Here is an 18,296-nt window from a genome sequence, read left to right on the forward strand (position 1 = left end):
AGGGAGACAGAGAGAGATCGACACAGATACGGCAGGGGACAGATAGGGCGGGGGCCAGAGGGAGAGAGAGAGAGAGAGAGAGAGAGAGAGAGAGAGGGAGGGAGACAGGGCAACAGAAAGAAGAAGGGGGCGACAGAGGGAGGGACACAGACAGGGAGACAGATAAAGGGAAACAGTCAGAGACAAACAGATGAAAGGGAGACAAACAGAGGGAGGGAGACAGACAGAGGGAGGGAGACAGAGAGAGGGAAACAGAGAGAGAGGAAGACAGAGGGAGGGAGACAGAGGGAGGCAGAGGGAGACATAGAGAGAGGGAGACATAGAGATAGGGAGACATAGAGAGAGGGAGACATAGAGAGAGGGAGACATAGAGAGAGGGAGACAGAGAGGGAGGGAGATAGAGAGAGAGGGAGACAGAGAGGGAGGGAGACAGAGGGAGGGAGACAGAGGGAGGGAGATAGAGGGAGGGAGATAGAGGGAGGCAGGGGGAGGGCGGCAGGGGGAGGGAGGCAGAGGAGGGGAGGCAGAGGTAGGGACACAGACAGAGGAAGGGAGACAGAGGGTGACAGACAGAGGGCAACAGACAGAGGGCGACGGACAGGGGGCGACAGACAGAGGGAGGGAGACAGAGGGAGGGAGACAGAGGGAGGGAGACAGAGGGAGGGAGACAGAGAGAGGGAGACAGAGAGAGGGAGACAGAGGGAGGGAGGCAGAGGGAGGGAGACAGAGGGAGGGAGACAGAGGGAGTGAGACAGAGAGAGAGACAGGGAGACAGAGGGAGGGAGACAGAGGGCGACAGACAGACAGAGGGCGACAGACAGACAGAGGGCGACAGACAGACAGAGGGTGACAGACAAAGGGCGTGAGACAAAGGGAGTGAGACAAAGGGAGTGAGACTGTGGGACAATGAGAGGGAGGGAGACAGAGGGATGGAGACAGAGGGAGGGTGACAGACAGAGGGAGGGTGACTGACAGAGGGAGGGCGACAGACAGAGGGAAGGCGACAGACAGAGGGAGGGTGACAGACAGACAGAGGGAGGGCGACAGACAGACAGAGGGAGGTTGAAAGACAGACAGAGGGAGGGAGACAGACAGAGGGACGGAGACAGACAGACAGAGGGAGGGAGACAGACAGACAGAAGGAGGGAGAGAGAGGGAGGGAGAGAAAGGGAGGAATAGAGAGGGATGGAAAGGGAGGGGTAGAGAGGGAGGGATAGAGAGGGAGGGAGAGAGAGGGAGGGAGGGAGAAAGAGGGAGGGAGGGAGGGAGATGGAGCGAGAGAGACGGAGGGAGGGAGAGGTAGAGAGAGTGAGGGAGACAGAGAGATGGATGGAGAGAGAGGGATGGAGAGAGGGATGGAGAGAGAGGGAGGAGAGAGAGAGGGAGAGAGACAGAGGGAGAGAGACAGAGGGAGAGAGAGGGAGGGAGGGAGAGAGATGGAGGGAGGGAGAGAGAGGGAGAGGGAGAGAGAGGGAGGGAGACAGAGAGAGGGATGGAGTCAGAGGGAGAGGGAGGAGAGACAGAGGGAGAGGGACAGAGGGAGAGAGAGGGAGAGAGAGAGAGAGGGAGAGAGGGAGGGGGAGAGAGAGAGAGGGAGAGTGAGAGAGATAGACAGAGTGAGTGAGACAGAGGGAGTCAGAGAGAGGGAGAGGGAGAGAGAGAGAGAGAGATAGAAAGAGGGAGGGAGACAGAGAGAGAGGGAAGGAGACAGAGAGAGGGAGGGAGACAGAGAGACAGACCGAGAGAGAGAGAGAGAAAGAAAGATGTATGTATGCCGGGTCTGGTGGCTCAGCAGATGAAGGCGTCCGCTGCAGGGACCTGCGTTCAACCTCATGGTCATAGTTTTTTTGTTGCTGTAGCCCCACCCCCTCCCTCCCTGACCCCGCCCCCACCAGTGCAGCCCTCAGCCACAAACCACACTGTAAATTTGGCCCCAGAGAGAAAGTTTGTGAGTACCCATGCTCTAGAACCGCATCAACCTGATTTAGAATGTTTTTGTTTTTTTCCGGTCATTTTTAGTTTTCCCTCTGTTTTATTACTTGCCAGGTTGTCTGCCTCACAAGAGTTTTCTCTTCCCCCTATGGATTTCTTTGTTTATTTAATCTCTTTGTCTTATTAGATTTTTTTAAATGTATTTAATACTTGTGCTCAATCATGTCGGAGGATGGTGATGAAGTTAAAATGTTGTCCCCCCGGAAACATTTCTGCGGATGCCTATCATATCCCAGGAGCAAGATGGTAGGGGTTAATTTAAGCATCAGTCCAAACATATTTTGCCAGAAGTTGAGTAACCAATTCTTTAAAGGAGATAGTATATCACATTCATAAAACATGTGAATCAATGTGGCCGGTCAGACCCCGCATCTAGGACACCTATCATCTGCTCTTTTTCCCCACTCAAATAATTTAGCCGGAATAAAATACAAATTAAATACCGTTTTATACAATTGAGCCTTTAACCCGTTGACCGCAGCATTAATTCAGCCACAGTGTGGGTGAAATAAGGAGTGAGCGTGGTTCGGACGAGCCCTTGCAATCCTCCGCACATGCCCACCGTGACGTCGGACGGCCAGGGGCCGTCTGAGACATCGAACAGGTTAAACAAGTAGATAAAAGTATTTTCGCAGCTAATAATAGTATCTTGTAAATATCCACATCTGCGTTGTTCAGCTTCCTTGCCCAGCCTGTCTCAGTCTTTTCTAAATCATCTGGTAGTTCATCTATCAACAGGCTATAAAATATTTTGGTATCCTATCCAGATTTACTGCCGGTCTACATATGGTAAGGATACTCCTAACCTGCAGATATTTCAAATAATGATTATTTGGGATCCCAAATTCTTGCTGCATCCTGAAAAAGTGGAAGATTTCCTCTCCCCATAGAGAGCTCCAATTGTAGCCACATCTAGCTCCTCCCATGCCTTCCCATAGCATCGTAAGAGAGGGATGGGAAGAGAGAGGATTGCCACAGGGGAGTATATTGACAAAACTTAGGTATCGCCATATGTTTTGACACTCTTTTCCATATTCTCCACGCACTATCTACAAACTTGAAGTAAACCTTTTTATAATAACTCTGTCCCATTTTTCTTAACAACAGCCCCAGGCCTCCTTCCCTATGGCGAGCTCATATACTATTAGTATTCTGCCTGCACTTTAAGCCTCCCTGACCCTTTCTGTCACAAACCGGGAGGTCATCTGGTGCAGAAGAGTTGCCCAATAGTATAATGTAATGTTAGGGATTGAAAGTCCCCTTCTATCCTGAGGGAGAGCTAGATATTTAAGTGACCTTCTCACTTTCCATTATTGCCAGATGAAATTAGAAAAGGTAGCCTCCAAAGTCTTCAATATCTGCTCATCCACCGCTAATGGGATTGCACAAAATAGGTATAAGATCTTGGGTAGCATAGTCATTTTTAAAAAGTTCCCTCTTCCAAGATAGGTGCAATCCATTAACTCTTTTTAACTCCACAGAAATTATCTTTAACGGGGGGTCAGAATTAATTTTCACAATTTTATGCACCTTCGGGCTGATACGAACTCCGAGGTAAACTGTTGACTCAGCTCGTCGAGAATCATTAAAAACAGTATTCTCAGTGCAAATAACAACTGTCTACCCCTTATTCAGTGCATAGCCTAAAACATGACCATATCCCTCAGCTATACAAACAATATCCCTAAATATCCCTCTTTTGGGTCAGAAGTTATCACTGGAACATCATCGGCATACGCTAATACCCTGGTCTTGTGCCCCCTACTTATCACTGGTTTGATCTCCTGGAACTGCAGAAGTTTTTCCACCAAGGGGTTGATATACAATGCGAATAAAATGGGTGAACAGGAGCATCCTTGTCTAGTTCCCCTGGATATCATTATTTTTCCTGATTCGCTCCCCATCACTTGTAATCGGGCTCTTGGGTCGGAATACATAGCTTTAATTGCCTTTATAAATTGCGGTCCAAAACCTTTTAGTTCCAGTATCCCCACAAGAGCCTCCAGGAGACCTGATCAAATGCCTTCTCGGCATCGAGCCATCTGTACCCCCGTCCCAGCCATGATGTCAAATAATGATATAGCACTCCGGATGTGATCCGTTGTTTCCTTTCCTGGAATAAACCCATGCTGCCAGGGGGAGACCAGACGTCCTATAATCCTCCCTAACCGAGAGGCCAATATCTTCAAATAGTTTTTAGTATCTGAGTTAATTAGGGATATCAGCCAATATGAGGCTGGATTATCTGTTGGTTTTCCTTTCTTAGGAAAGATAATGCTGTCCATTTCTTTCCAAGATTCTGGATGATGTCCACTATAGTGTATGCCCTTAAAAAGGTCAAGTAAAAGAGGGGCGATCTGTGTTTGCAATATCCTATACACTTCCAGGGGGATCTCATCTGGGCCAGCAGTCTTCCCTAATGCCAACTCATGTAGAGTTCCCAAGACCTCTAGCGAGATATCCTTTTCTAAATCATCCTTAGCTGTACACTATTCCACTGTATGCCACCACACTCTTCACCACTCCACTGTATGCTATTCTACTCTGCCAAACTCCGCTGTACCCACTCCAGTCTACTCCACTCCACTTCCCACCAATCCACTCTATGCCATTTCACTGTACGCCACTCCAGCCTGTGTCACTCCACTGTACCCCACTCCACTGTACGCCAATTCAGTATACGCTATTCCACCTTATGCAACTACATTCTACTTCACTACACTTTACGCTAGTCTACTGTACGCCACTCCACTCCACTCTACACAACTCTACTCTACGCCTCACCACTGTAAGGTAGTCTGCTGTATGCTACCGTACTCTATGCCACTATACTGTATGCGTCTCCACTCCATGCAATTCTCCTCTACTACATTACACTCTACACCACTCTAGTGTACGCTATTCCACTGTATGCCACTCCACTCTACGCTATTTTACTGTACGCCACTCCACTTTAAGCCAATTCACTGTTTGCAATTTTACTGAACGGCACTCCAGTGTACATTACTGCAATCTTCACCACTCTAGTTTATGCCACTCCACTCCACGCTATTCAACTCTACTACACTACACTCCGTGCCACACCAATCTACGCTATTCCACTGTATGCCACTCCACTTAATGCCACCACACTGTACGCAACTCCTCTCTACGCTATTCCACTGTATGCCACTATACTTTAAGCCAATCCTCTGTACACTGTTTCACTGCATGGCATTCCACTCTACTACACCCCTTTCCACTCTACTCTATTGTATTGTATGTTACTCCCCTCTATGCCACTAGACTCTATGCTAAACCACTTAATGCCACTCCAATTTACACCACTCCAGAGTATGCCACTCAGCTATAAACTCTTCCAGTGTTTGCAACTACATTCTCTAGCACTCCACTATATGCAAAATCAGTATGCTGTTCTACACCACTCCACTTTACCCTATTCCACTGTATGCCACTCCACTGTACACCACTACAAGTACACCACTACAATCAATGCTATCCCACACTACACCACTCCAGCCTACGCTACTCCACTGTATACCACGCCACTCTAAGCCACTAAACTCTATGCTATTCCTCTCTACTCCACTCTATGCCACTCCACTCTACACTATTAAATGGTATGCCATTACACTCTAACGCTCTGCAGTCTACCCCACTCCCCTCTATGCTATTCCACTCTTTGCCATGCACTCTTTGTCACTCCAGTATACACCACTCCACTGTGCAGCACTTTACTCTATGCTGCTCCACTGTACGCTATTCCACTGTATGCCTCTACACTCCACACCTCTACACTTAACGCAATTCCCTCTCTACACCACTCCACTCTGACACTCCACTGTATGCCGCTCCACGGCACTCCTTTCTACATCACTAAACTCAACACTATTCCTATCTATGCCACTCTACTCCACTGTATACTTTTGCAATGTATGCCACAATGCTGTACCGCACTTCAGGATATACTACTCACTAGACACCACTCTATTGGCCACTATTCCACTGCACACAACTCCTATTCTTTGCAGGAGGGTTGAAGGCAAAAAGTTAGGGGGAAAACCACTTCAAGGATACCAGGTCTAACAATACTTACGCATTTAATTTATAATTTGCAATACATCTTCAAATTATTTTAACTTGCACGCTTCCATATACAGTGTATTGAACTCAGTAGCCACTCTACATTAACTATAACTTGTCACTCTAACATGCACTGTGTTCCCACAAATGATGTGATTTGTGATGTTATAAGTGTTATAAATGCTATTATTTTAGATGTTAGAACTAATATATTATATAAGGATAAAGCAGTGCATGGAGAAAGGCACGAGTTATAGTTAATGTAGTATGGCTACCGCGTTCAATACACTATGCATGGAGGTGCACAAGTTAAAATAATTTGAAGGCATTGCTTACATTTTATAATGATAAGTATGTTTGAATTCATAATTTTTGTCTATTTTAATTTTTGTTTGTATGTAAAGAATCGATAACGTTATAGTAGTTCAAAGCTGGTGCACAAATTTAAGGTATAACTATAACTTAAGAATTTGTAATGTTTGTGTTCTTTAGGTTTCGTTTGTATAGAAAGAATGAATAAAGTGTTCCTACCTATAAGAGAGATTTAACCTTTGCTTTTTTCATTGAATATACATGGCGGTTGTCACTTAGTAATTATAGTTAGGATTGTATTTTCTTAGGAATTGCCTTTTTTGTGTTGCTAATAACTTAAGTGTTGTTTGATGAATCTCCACAAAACTTTCCCCAAAAAGTGCTACTTTAGACCAGTATACGCACGGAACGTTCCAGGGTGATCCATCAATCAGAGGCTGAGAAAAGGGGAGGTGATCCAAAGCACATTTCCCTATTCATTAAGAAACAGCTCCAGCCTAAACCACTGAATAGATATACACCAAATTTAGAAGAAGCAAGATCTTCATCCAGAAAGAATGCCTTTTGTGACTTGTTATAAATCTGTTAAGTAGTTTTTGAGCAGTTTATGCTAAAAAAAATTGTATATTTCATCCTGCGCAGCATCACAAGAGAGATGAGAGATCTCCTGCTGAGATCTGATGGGGATCCTACCAATCACATCAACCAAGAATTGGTGGCAGCCATCTTAGGACTCAGGACTCAGTCCTGAGTCCCAAAAAAAGCAGAAGAAAAGACATAGGGGTCAGGGTAGGAATACCCTGAACCCTAGGCCTGATGCTGGGGCCCCAGATGTATCCTTGCTGTGACCAAAACATTTGTGTTTAAATTTGCAGCAAATTCGTAGGCTTACTTACTTAGTGGAAGAGTCACAATACCAAAATATAAAAAGCGGGCCTATTGGCTATATCAAGGTGTGAACATATCAGTCTATATAAAGCAGAGCTATCAGATCTATCATCTTTCTAACAAACTCACGCATATTTAGTTATTAACACAATGCAATGTTTAATAATAGTGATTATTATAAAAATGTTTAATAAAAAAATAAAATCAATATTCCTGTGACTCTTGATTGTCACATAGTTTTTATTATTGGATTTTTATGTGCTAGAAAATGTTGAAAGAGAGTCAGAGACATTGGAATTTTTTTAGTTTTTTTAAAGATAAAGCTAAAATGTCTTTGAGTCTTTCTTTTAACATTTTTCAGCCTGCAAAACGTAATCATAAAAACATCCCCTAGAGGGCCTTGCACTCAAGCTGAAGAGTACAGCGCTACAGCTACGAGAGGTTTTGAAAAATATGGTGAGTTTTCCTGGAGCCATGAATTCAATGACCCAGAAGTCTTCCTGTATTTTTTTTCTAATGTTGCTTGGAGTCTGCTGCACTCCCTGCAGCACTTTTGAAACAGTGGACCCTATACTCTGTGTCTTAATGTGATTGCCCAGGGCCCACCCTGAGCACCCACAACAAAGAACTTTGGGGCCACAGTGGAGCACCACGTCCCCATGGACCTGCAGGCTCCCGCAATGCACCCTTCCTGGATGTACGCGGGACCATGTATTTTTGACAGCTCCCACTAGGCAGGAGCAAACTGAGGGCCAGATGTACGATGGATTTTTGCATGCACAAATGGGTTTTAGACCCGTTTGCACATGCAAAAAACCTGTGGCCCATGTACTAACCCAATTTTGCAAGTAGCTAATTAAATAGCGACTCGCAAAATAGGGTTAGCGACTCGCTATAAGGAAAGGGTGATCCAAGGGCGTCCCTTCCTAATAGCGAGTCTGAACCCTATGTAAGAATGTTTTGTGACCGCAAACATTTTTTCAGAGCAGGCAGTGGTCCCAGGGACCACTAGCTATGCTTAAAAATTAAACAAAAACGTTTAATTTCTTTTTTTTTTAATGCATCCCATTTCCATTTTCCTTTAAGGAAAACAGGCTGCATTAAAAAAAAACTGCTTTATTTAAAAGCAGTTCCAGACATGGAGGTCTGCTGTCCCCAGCAGGCCACCATCCCTGGGAGTGACAGCCATTCCCAATAGGTTTGCAAATTGCAACAGCCTCATTAACATGCATGAGTCTCAGACACTGTTGCACATTAGCAATTGCGACTCGCAAATTACGACTCGCAATTTGGCCTAAATTGTGAGTCGCAATTGCCAATGGTCGTACATCTTGTCCTGAGTTTCCCTACCCACAAGAGTTTGGGCAGGGAAACAACTGTTCTCACCCATCTGGTGGTAACAGTTTTGCAGTTCCCGCCATATGGGAACACTCAAGTTTTCCCTGCCTGCACTCTTGTGGGCAGGAAAACTGTATCTTGGGGATGGGCTCTCTGGGACACCCAGTGAAGCTGGCTCTAGGGTTTCCAAAGTTATTAGCAAACTGAAAAAACATTTTCTAAAGATCACAGACCTAACTGATTAATATATATCACCAATTAGTAGTTATAGTTAGGATCTAGTTTTGAAAGCAAGAGGGTTTTTGGTTTGCTCATACCTTTAGGGCCATTGGACAAATCTGCACAAAACTTTCCAAATAAAGTGCGCTCCTGTGTCTAGTTGTTTGTGGAATGTTTTGGGGTGATCGTTCAAGTGAGGGCCGAGAATACTAGGGAGGTAAAAAAAAGTGTGTTTCCCATGCAATTTCCCACTGGGGTTTCGAACACGACTACAGCCCGAAATGCTGGACGGAATTACACTAAATTTGGGAATGATGTAGCTGTTGGCCCAGAAAGAACCCATTTTGTTATTTGATGTAAATCTGTTCTCTAGTTGCAGAGTTATTAAAGAAGAAAGATATAGATTTCTAGGCACACAAACCCTCCGCGGATCATAGAAATCTTGTGCTGAGATCTGATTGGCTGCCAACACTTTAACCAGGATGCGTTGGTAGCCATTTTGGGACTGAGTCCCTAAAAAAGTAAAAATAAAAGATAAGGGTGCAGGGTAGGAATACCCTGACCCCTAGGTGTAGTGGTGGGGTCCCCCAGGGACAACGCAAGGGCAAAAAAGCATTTTATTCTCAATTTTACAGCACAATTTCAGGTTGAGCTGTGAATTCAAGGCAAAATTGAAGAAAAAAAAACAATTGCTTCTTCCCCACTTGTTTCTGGTTGAGACCCCGGGTGGGCCATGTCCCAGGGGGTTTTATAAATATGACAGTGGAGGAGGTGGGTGCACGCAGCCCCTCATCCTGTGGCCACCTGGGGAAATGCCAACAATAAAGCAATAAAATACTGGCGGGGGGCAAAATCGACCCCTCCCTCCAGGGCACTTTATGGCCTCAGAGACCACCACCTCCCTGGGACCAGGCCAATTTAGCCAAAAGGGGGACAGGGCAGCATGGACCCGGGGACCACAAACTTCCTGGCGCTAGGACAATTTTAGAACAGGGAGGGACCATGCGACCCCCCTCCTGAGCTGTTTCAGCCCAGGGAAGGACTACATCCCTGGGGTATACCCTGCAATAAGAAATAAGAGGGGCACTGTATCCCCCCTCCTGGAGCAATTAAAGGCCCCTATGGACCACCATACCCCAAAGCCTGCTCTCCATATCCCAAGGTGCCCTCCCTCGCACATAGCACTTTGCTGTCCCTTGGTAGGAGCTATGACAGCTCCCATCAAGCAATAGCAAATAGAAAGTCCACTCTCAGCAGGCAGGAGCAGGAAAACTGCTCCTGCTCACTTGGAGCAGACTTTTCTTCTGTTTTCCTGCCCGCTGTCAAAGGGTCAGGAAAACGGATAAAAGAATTGCTCCTGCACACAGGGAGCAGCACTTTTTTATGCTTCCTGCATGAGGGATCAATGCCGGCTCTCGCTGGAGGCAGGAAGCCAGCAGGGACCAAGGGGGCATTGAGGCGGGCCCTGGTGGATGGGGTTCCCGGGTCAAAATCATGACGGGTAGGGGCCGCGTTGCCCCCTTCGCTTTTGTGAAAGTGATAACTGGGGTTTTTCTTGTCCTTTCCTGGTGAGAACAGAGTCCTTGGTTCTCCCTTTAAATTACTATGAGTATCCAAATGTGTAAAATCACCTAGAAGCCTCGCTAGTTTATCCCTGCCCTGTACACCTTAGTAGTATGCACAGGTCTTCCCGCCATTTGCAAGTATGATGGTCAGCGTACCAAAAGGTCCCCCAGCGCATTCCCCACCAATTTTGGTGATGCCTTCTTGATGCTGTGAGTATGAGGACATCTCAACCACGCAAAGAAGCACTTACTTTATATAGTTAAGAGGAAGTACCTTTGTTTGGTGGAGATTCACCTCTTTGTAGTCTCGTCATCTTCCCTGTAGGAGTATTCATGTTATCACAGATTTCTGGAAGAAGACGCATGAGGAACAATCACATTGCTGAAATTAAACACACAGAAGGTCACTGGAAACATTTCTACCTGGTACATTAGGCAGCAGTAGCGTAGAATATGCACTAGATATTTACCCAACAAGTTAGCACTTACTAATTAACCAGTGGAAAGTACTCCAGTTGGGTAGTAATTTTGTGCAAAACTGGACTCTTGTCGGATAAAGGGGCAGGTGAGGGGCTGTTCTGACCCAGTCACTCACACAGCTACTGACACAGACACTCAAATACCCACTCAGCCACTCTCACATCCACTCAGACCCACACAGCCACTCAAACACCCATACAGTCACTCACATACCTACAAACCACTCACATACCCATTCACAGACCCATACAGTCTATCACACTCCCAATCACACACCCGCATAACCACTCACACACCTACTCACAGACCAATACAGTCACATACACACCTACTTACAGACCCATACAGCCATTCACACACCCACTCAGACCCATGCAGCCACTCACAAACCCACACACCCACACAGCTACATACATCCATACATCCACTCATGCACCCTCTCACAGAACCATACAGCAACTCAGTCACTGACCCATACAGTTACTCACACACCCAGCCACTGACCCATACAGATACTCACACACACACTTACAGATCCATACAGCCACTCGCACACCTATTCTCAAAGGTTATGGCTTACTTTTAGGAAATACCATTTATAAAAAACTTTGAAATTCACAAAAAAACAAAGGTTACAGGGACGTTAAAGTTAGGAAATAACATTAAAAAGTTGAATTTCACTGAATAAAATGGAGGTTACAGGGAAGTTATAGTTATTAAATAGAATTTCATAACAACTTCCTTCAGCTGAATGTGGAGAAAACAGAGATCGTGTTATTTAAAAAAGCTCTAACAAGGTGGTCACCTAACTGGTGGCCAGAAGATCTGGGCCCGGCACCGTCCCCAAAACAAGTGGTTAAGAACTTGGGGGTCCAAATTGAGCAGAAGTTAAGCTTGGAGGAGCATGCCACCTCTACTGCTAGGACCTGCTTTCATGCACTAAGCCTCCTCCGCAGAGTATTTCCCCCACTCCCTTTGTCCACACTAAAAACCCTGATACAAGCATTGGTCCTAAGCCGTCTGGACTACTGCAATGCTCTGTTGAAATCAGCTAAGTAATCTTCCTTAAACAAGCTGCGAGTAGTCCAGAACACAGCAGCCCATTTAGTGAACAATGCCCCTCCCAGAACAGCTTCACTTCCCCTTCTACATAAACTAAACTGGCTACTGATACATAAAAGAATCAACTTCAGATTTGCTGCATGGTATTTAAAGCCCTAAACAACATGGGACCTAGATATATGACGGACAAGATGGTTATATACACTCCCACTAGGACCCTGCGCTCAGGGTCCAAAGATTTCCACCTGATACCCCGCATAAAACAGGACAGATTAGGGGGTGAATCCTTCTACTTGGCTCCATTTCTCTGGATTCAATTGCCCATCCACTTACGTCTCTGCACCAACTACCTGTCCTTCAGAAAACTAATAAAAACCTCACTGTTTTGATCTTCCTTTTTTGGTTGTCCAAAGCTATCCAGTGCGGAGATACCCCAGTTGGGGTGATTCATGCACTTTATAAATGTTATAATCAAATAAATTAATACATTTAAAAAACCTTAGAAATTCACTGAAAAAAACAAAGGTTATAGGGATGTTAATGTTAGGCTCAGATTTCACACACACAAAACCATAGACATTCAGCAGTTATAGTTACCTTAGCTAACTATAACTTACGCCCTTGCAATGCACTGCTTGTGACCTCACATATTACATCACTCATGACATGGTCAGTGACATCACTGATGACATCTCAAATGGCATCACTGATAACCTCATTGATGATTACAGAAAGAACAATTGACGGACAGAATGCAAAACAATGCCATACATTCACCCTAGTACAGAGATGATATCATCCACAGAACCATTCACTACTTCTCACACCCCCATACAGCCTCTCATACACCACCACAACCACTCACAAACCCATTCCCAGACCCATACAACTTCTCATACACCCACCCACTCACTCATGTAGCCACTCATCCAACCACTCACTCAAGCATACAGAAACTCACACAATCACTCACTCAACTATACAGCCACACACACACACGTACATCTACTCATACACCCACTTATTCATCCATACAGCCACTCACAGACCCACTCATTCACTCACTCATACAGCCATTTATATAACCACTAACTCACTCAAACAGCCACACGCTCACAAATACATCTACTCACACACCCACTTATTTACCCATACAGCCACTCACACACCCACCCACTCACCCATAAGTTCCTCTGAACACAGCCACTCACTCACACATACCACCACTAACACACCCACACAACCATTTACATACCCATTCACACATCCATTCAACCACTTATACGCCTGCACACTCACCCATACAGCCACTCAATATACAATAGATCAGAGGCATTCTTTAGATAAAATGGAAGCTTATTCCACCATCTTGTAGTGATGCTGAGGAAGCTTTTACCACCCCATCTTTGGAGATGGAAAGTAGGCTCTGTCACCAGCTTCAGTAAAGCCAACTGAAGTGTGTGTGCTGGGGTATGCCATTTAAAGCTCTTTATCAGGTAACTGGGACATGAATTTTGTAGTGCCGTAAAGGCAATAAATAAGGCGTTAAACCTGAAGCGCTTTGCCATTGGTAACCAATGCAGAGTGTTGAGAGCATGTTTAGCCGATGAATATTTGGCTAGTCCAAAAAGCAGTCTTGCAGCAGAGTTTTGAAGTACCTGCAACTTAGCCACTACCGCTTTATTTACTCCAACCAGTAACCTGTTACAGTGATCGAGTTTCGAGAACACCAACGCTGACACCACCATTCTCTGCAGATTTGTAGGTATGAATGAAAGGACTTTTCTCAGGATTTTCAAAGTATAATAGAAGGAAGTAGTAAGTGTTTTTACATGCTGGGAGAAGGATTAAGTGGATTCCATAATGACCAAGGATTTTGGCCTTGGTGACTGGGATGGGAACAGTCCCTAATTCGGATATCCACCATTCTGAGGACCAAAATCCTGTGTCTTTGGCAAAGAGTAGAACCTCTGTTTTATTTGAGTTCAACTTGAGGCAATTTTCAGCCATCCATTCGCTGACACATCTCATGCATTCCTTGAAGTTCAGAGCTGTACCATCATTTTTGCTTGAAATCGATATAATAATCTGCGTATCATCTGCGTATGATACCAGTTCAAAACCATGGGTTTTGATCATACGTGCCAGGGGAGCAGCATAAATGTTGAAAATGGTGGGGCTTAAAATGGAGCCCTGGGGCACCCCACAAGGGAGTCTAAAACATTTCGATTTAAAACCTCCGACTTCAACAAATTGCTCCTGACCAAGCAAGAAGGACTTAAGGAGTGCCAAGGCTGGGCCTCCTACCCCTGCATCTTGAAGTTGATGTTGTAAAGTGCCGTGCTCTACCATATCAAAGGCAGCTGACAAAGCTAGCAGTTTTAGGGCTGCCGATCCTCCCTTGTCAACTGCCAGTCTAATTTCCTCAGTAGCTGTGTTCAAGCCAATTCAGTGCTGTGTTGGGCTCTAAAGCCATGCTGGGTGAGATCCAACACCTGATTGTTCCCAATAAAGGTAACTAATTCCTGATTCAAATGTTTTTCAAGAATTTTCCCCAGTAGAGGTAGGCGGGAAATAGGGAGATAATTTCCCACATCTGTTTCATCCAAATTAGTTTTTTTAATAAAGGTAAAATAGATGTCTTTTTCCATAGCAGGGGAAAGGTTGCTGTTTCAACAGCGGTGTTAAGAACCTCCATGATAGGACCGGATTGTCTCCACTAACACATGACTTACTCTGGGAGGACATGGATCCAGCGGCTATCCTGACTTATTTTCTACACGGATGTTTACCGTTTGTTCCTCAGAAATTAATTTAAAAGTTGAGAAATGAAGCGGATTATGTTCATAGGCTAATATGGGCAAGTCTAAGCAAGGGTCTACTATATCAGTTGGCGAAGCCTGAACATTCTGGGAAGTTACTGACTGTGCTGTAAAGGTGTTATAGATTGAAGAGACTTTATCATAGAAGTAGGAAGCCAGATTATCACAGAAAGTTTGATCTATTGTGCTTTGACTGGACTCCTGCATATGGCTAAGTTTTAAACCTGTTGCAAAAAGCTCTTTGGAATTGTTTTGTGCACCTTCTATTCTCTCTGAGAAATAGCTGATTTTAGTATTTTTGATCAGTTCTTTACGTTGAGCGAGTCTTAGCTTGTATCTTTCTTTTTCTCTAGGGTCGTAATGTTTGCTCAAACATCTTTCCTGACTACGACAGAGTCTTCTTGAAGAGCTTAGTTCTTCAGAGAACCAAGGTTCAGTAGGTGCCGTCCTAATCATTTTCCCTGCTCTCTAGGAGATAATGCTATGTGCTTCTGCTGAGATCCAGTTGTGGTATTGTGAAGAAGCTACTTCTGGATCTCTAGAGAGGCAGGTTTTACTCTGACTCAGTTGATTTGTAAATTCAGTTTGATCAAACCGCTGCCACAAGTAGCTTTTATGACTACTTGATGGACCGTGCTTGGGGTCAGTTGAAAGCGGCAGGTTGAGAGTTAGCATCACTGCAGAATGATCTGACCAGTGAAGCTGTAGGTTGGTGCTGAATTTCAAAAAGGATCAATCCGAAAAAACAGCGTCCAAAAGGTGGCCAGCAATGTGAGTGGGTCATACTACAATCTGCTCTAAGCCTGCAGCTGTCACTAGGTCCATCAGGGCCATTGAATCTTTGTCAAAGATGTTATCCAAATGGAAATTGAAATCACCTAAAATGGTGAAGTCTTTGGTAATGATGAAGTCGCCGAACATCCCAGAGGTCTCAATCCATCAGCAATTGCTGGAAAATGGGGGCCAGCTTCCAGACGGGCGAGTCAAGTAGTAGGGGGAGGATCTGTTCAAACAGTTGAAATCGCCTCCCAGTATCTTAGCCGCCAGCATGGACATACCCAAGTATGGGGCCAGGGATTCCAGAAATGATGGCTGATTGACAATGGGGGCGTAACCCAGTCCCAGTGGGTCCCAGTCCAGGGTACCGGCTCGGAGCACATAGCGTCCTTCCTTGTCAATGTGCTGGGATTTGCAAAAGAAGGCAACCTCTGCACAGATTCAAATGAGTGCCCCCTGGCAAAGGAGGAGTGCCCCATGGTGAAGACCTGGGCTCTCCATGTCTAGTTCATGTGTGACGGGGGTTTAGTTGCGATAGCAGCAGTGGCAGCCTGAGCTCCCTTAAGCTCCCTTAAGGTGTAGCCATCTTCATGTGCATCCTCGCCACCATCTCTAGACAATTATAGCAAAAATGCACAATTATTTTAATTTTTGTAAGAATTTTTTTTACATCAAATAAAGTATCTAAATAAGATTTTTGCAAAATATGTATATGTTTTTTTAATTTCAGAAAAGTTTTTATTAGGTTTTTGAAACATGTATATGTTTTATATGAAAAATTAGGACCACTCTATCTAGGAATCATATTGTTCACGTTTTCAAGCTTAAGTAGGATGCTCCATGAATCCCATGAATACCATTCCCTTTTAATATTATATGATATGTAAGAGTAAGTTTTTAGATGCATAAATTTACCAGGCCTGGTTCTGAACCATTTCCCTGTAAGTAAGTATGACTAATAGCTGACATATTTTGACTAACTCATGAATTTCCCAAAAATATGCCACACAAATTCATATTGTGACTTCCTTTCAGGGGAAAGTGTGTGTATTTTAAATGCTGATCTTATATATAGCACAATGGTTAATTTAAAATATTGTCTATTGTTGTGTTTCTAGGTAGAGTGCGGATGTTACCTCAGGCTGTCCACCTCTTGCATGGGCTGCTAGAGAACGGCCACACTGTCTACATTCACTGCAATGCTGGAGTGGGCCGGTCCACCGCCGCGGTGTGTGGCTTTCTCATGTACATCATGGGATGGTCCCTCAGGAAGGTCCAGTATTTTGTGGCGTCAAAGAGAGCCGCTGTCTACATTGACGAAGAAGCTCTTGTGCGAGCTGAAGAGGACTTCCATCAAAAATTTGGACACATTTGCTCTTTGACATGCAGATCCTAGATGGTTACACACATAAAACATATTAAGTAGATATGATGTTGACAATGAGAACTAAAACATAGAGCATGATAAGCTGATCTAGTTGTACAAGCTACACGATTACACATTATGAAATATTCTGCACAAATGCCCATATTTTGGCTACATGAATTGATCATTATCTTTTTTAACTCAGATGTCCCCTAATTAGCCCAAATGACTGTAGTTTGTGAATTTGTTTTGTGTGTTGGAGTGCAGCCAGGACTTTTTTCTTTGTGTTAATTTATCTAGTTTTATTTATTGACTAGATCCGTAAACGTGAATTCTGCATGAAAACTGGCAACAGCATTTTTTACTTGAGATTGACTATCACCCACTTTTGATGAAATCAGTGCTTGCTGCCAGTGGATCAACTTTAGAGTCAGTGTCACCCGTAGGTTGGCCAAAGTGTACCAGTCGGTCCTACAGTGATATGAAATATCTCTGCTTATAGCTGGCCGTCTAGTATATTTGATTGGTGGACATATTTGCACCTTCATGTATCTTTAAGACAATGTACTGTAAACAAATCCATTTATATGTATGAGCTAGAGTTTTACTAGCTAGAGAATTACTAGTGGTCCAACAATAGGTAATACTCTCAAAAGGAATGAAGTGTTGAATTAATGTCTTTCACGAACTGAAAGAAGTGTTTTATGTGCGAAACAGTTCAATAACATCAAAAGAACCAAAAAATTATACATCGAGGAGTATAGAAAACTGAATAGGAGAAAATGTTTCAAACATGAAGTCAATCATGGTTGATCAACAAAGAAAGAAAAATAATCCCCTTGATGTTTTAGAACAGAGTGACACACAAGAATCCACGTGCTTCTTCTGTATTTCCAGACTATGTAATTTGAATATTAACCCCACTGAAAAAAGATGGAAGCATGATACAAATATTTAGGATACCGAGAAAAACAGAGCAACCCTCTAGTGTGAGCCTTGCCCTGATGCCACCAAGCCTTCTTTTGCGAATTTTTGTAATGGAAAAGCCCTTATATGTGATGCCTCTCAATCCGAATAAAATATAATAATGACGTAATTATCCATGCAGTACGGTGCATCTTAGTGTTTGTAAAGTAAGTTGCATATTTGAATTCAAAGGTGCCTAGGCTTTGTTTTTGAATAAGAAAAACTTGCATTTATTTTTAAGTAGTTCATTTCACACTTTGACCGGGAAGAATGTACAATTCGTATTCTTTTTTTCCATTGGTCAATTTTTTTGTTTGCAGTTTTACAGCAAGAACTCGACTTGAAGGCATTAGTGCGCTTCACATGAGCACTAGGGGGCTTATTTATGAGAGGCTTGCGCCGCTGGAGCGTCACTGTTTTTCTGGT

General features: G+C 44.1%; 1 protein-coding gene across 1 annotated transcript in view; it reads left to right on the forward strand.

Moving 5' to 3' along the window:
* EPM2A (EPM2A glucan phosphatase, laforin) overlaps positions 1-17,996 on the forward strand; it is a 477,080-nt gene extending 459,084 nt beyond the window's left edge. Inside the window, exon 4 of the mRNA XM_086927280.1 lies at positions 16,657-17,996. Coding sequence (XP_086783406.1) covers positions 16,657-16,934 — 278 coding nt within the window. The 3' untranslated portion in view covers positions 16,935-17,996. The remainder of the gene's footprint in view (positions 1-16,656) is intronic.
* Positions 17,997-18,296: the final 300 nt, after the last annotated feature.

This window comes from Lissotriton vulgaris, chromosome 6 (genome assembly GCF_964263255.1).
Source record: "Lissotriton vulgaris chromosome 6, aLisVul1.2, whole genome shotgun sequence".
Classification (NCBI taxonomy): Eukaryota; Metazoa; Chordata; class Amphibia; order Caudata; family Salamandridae; genus Lissotriton; species Lissotriton vulgaris.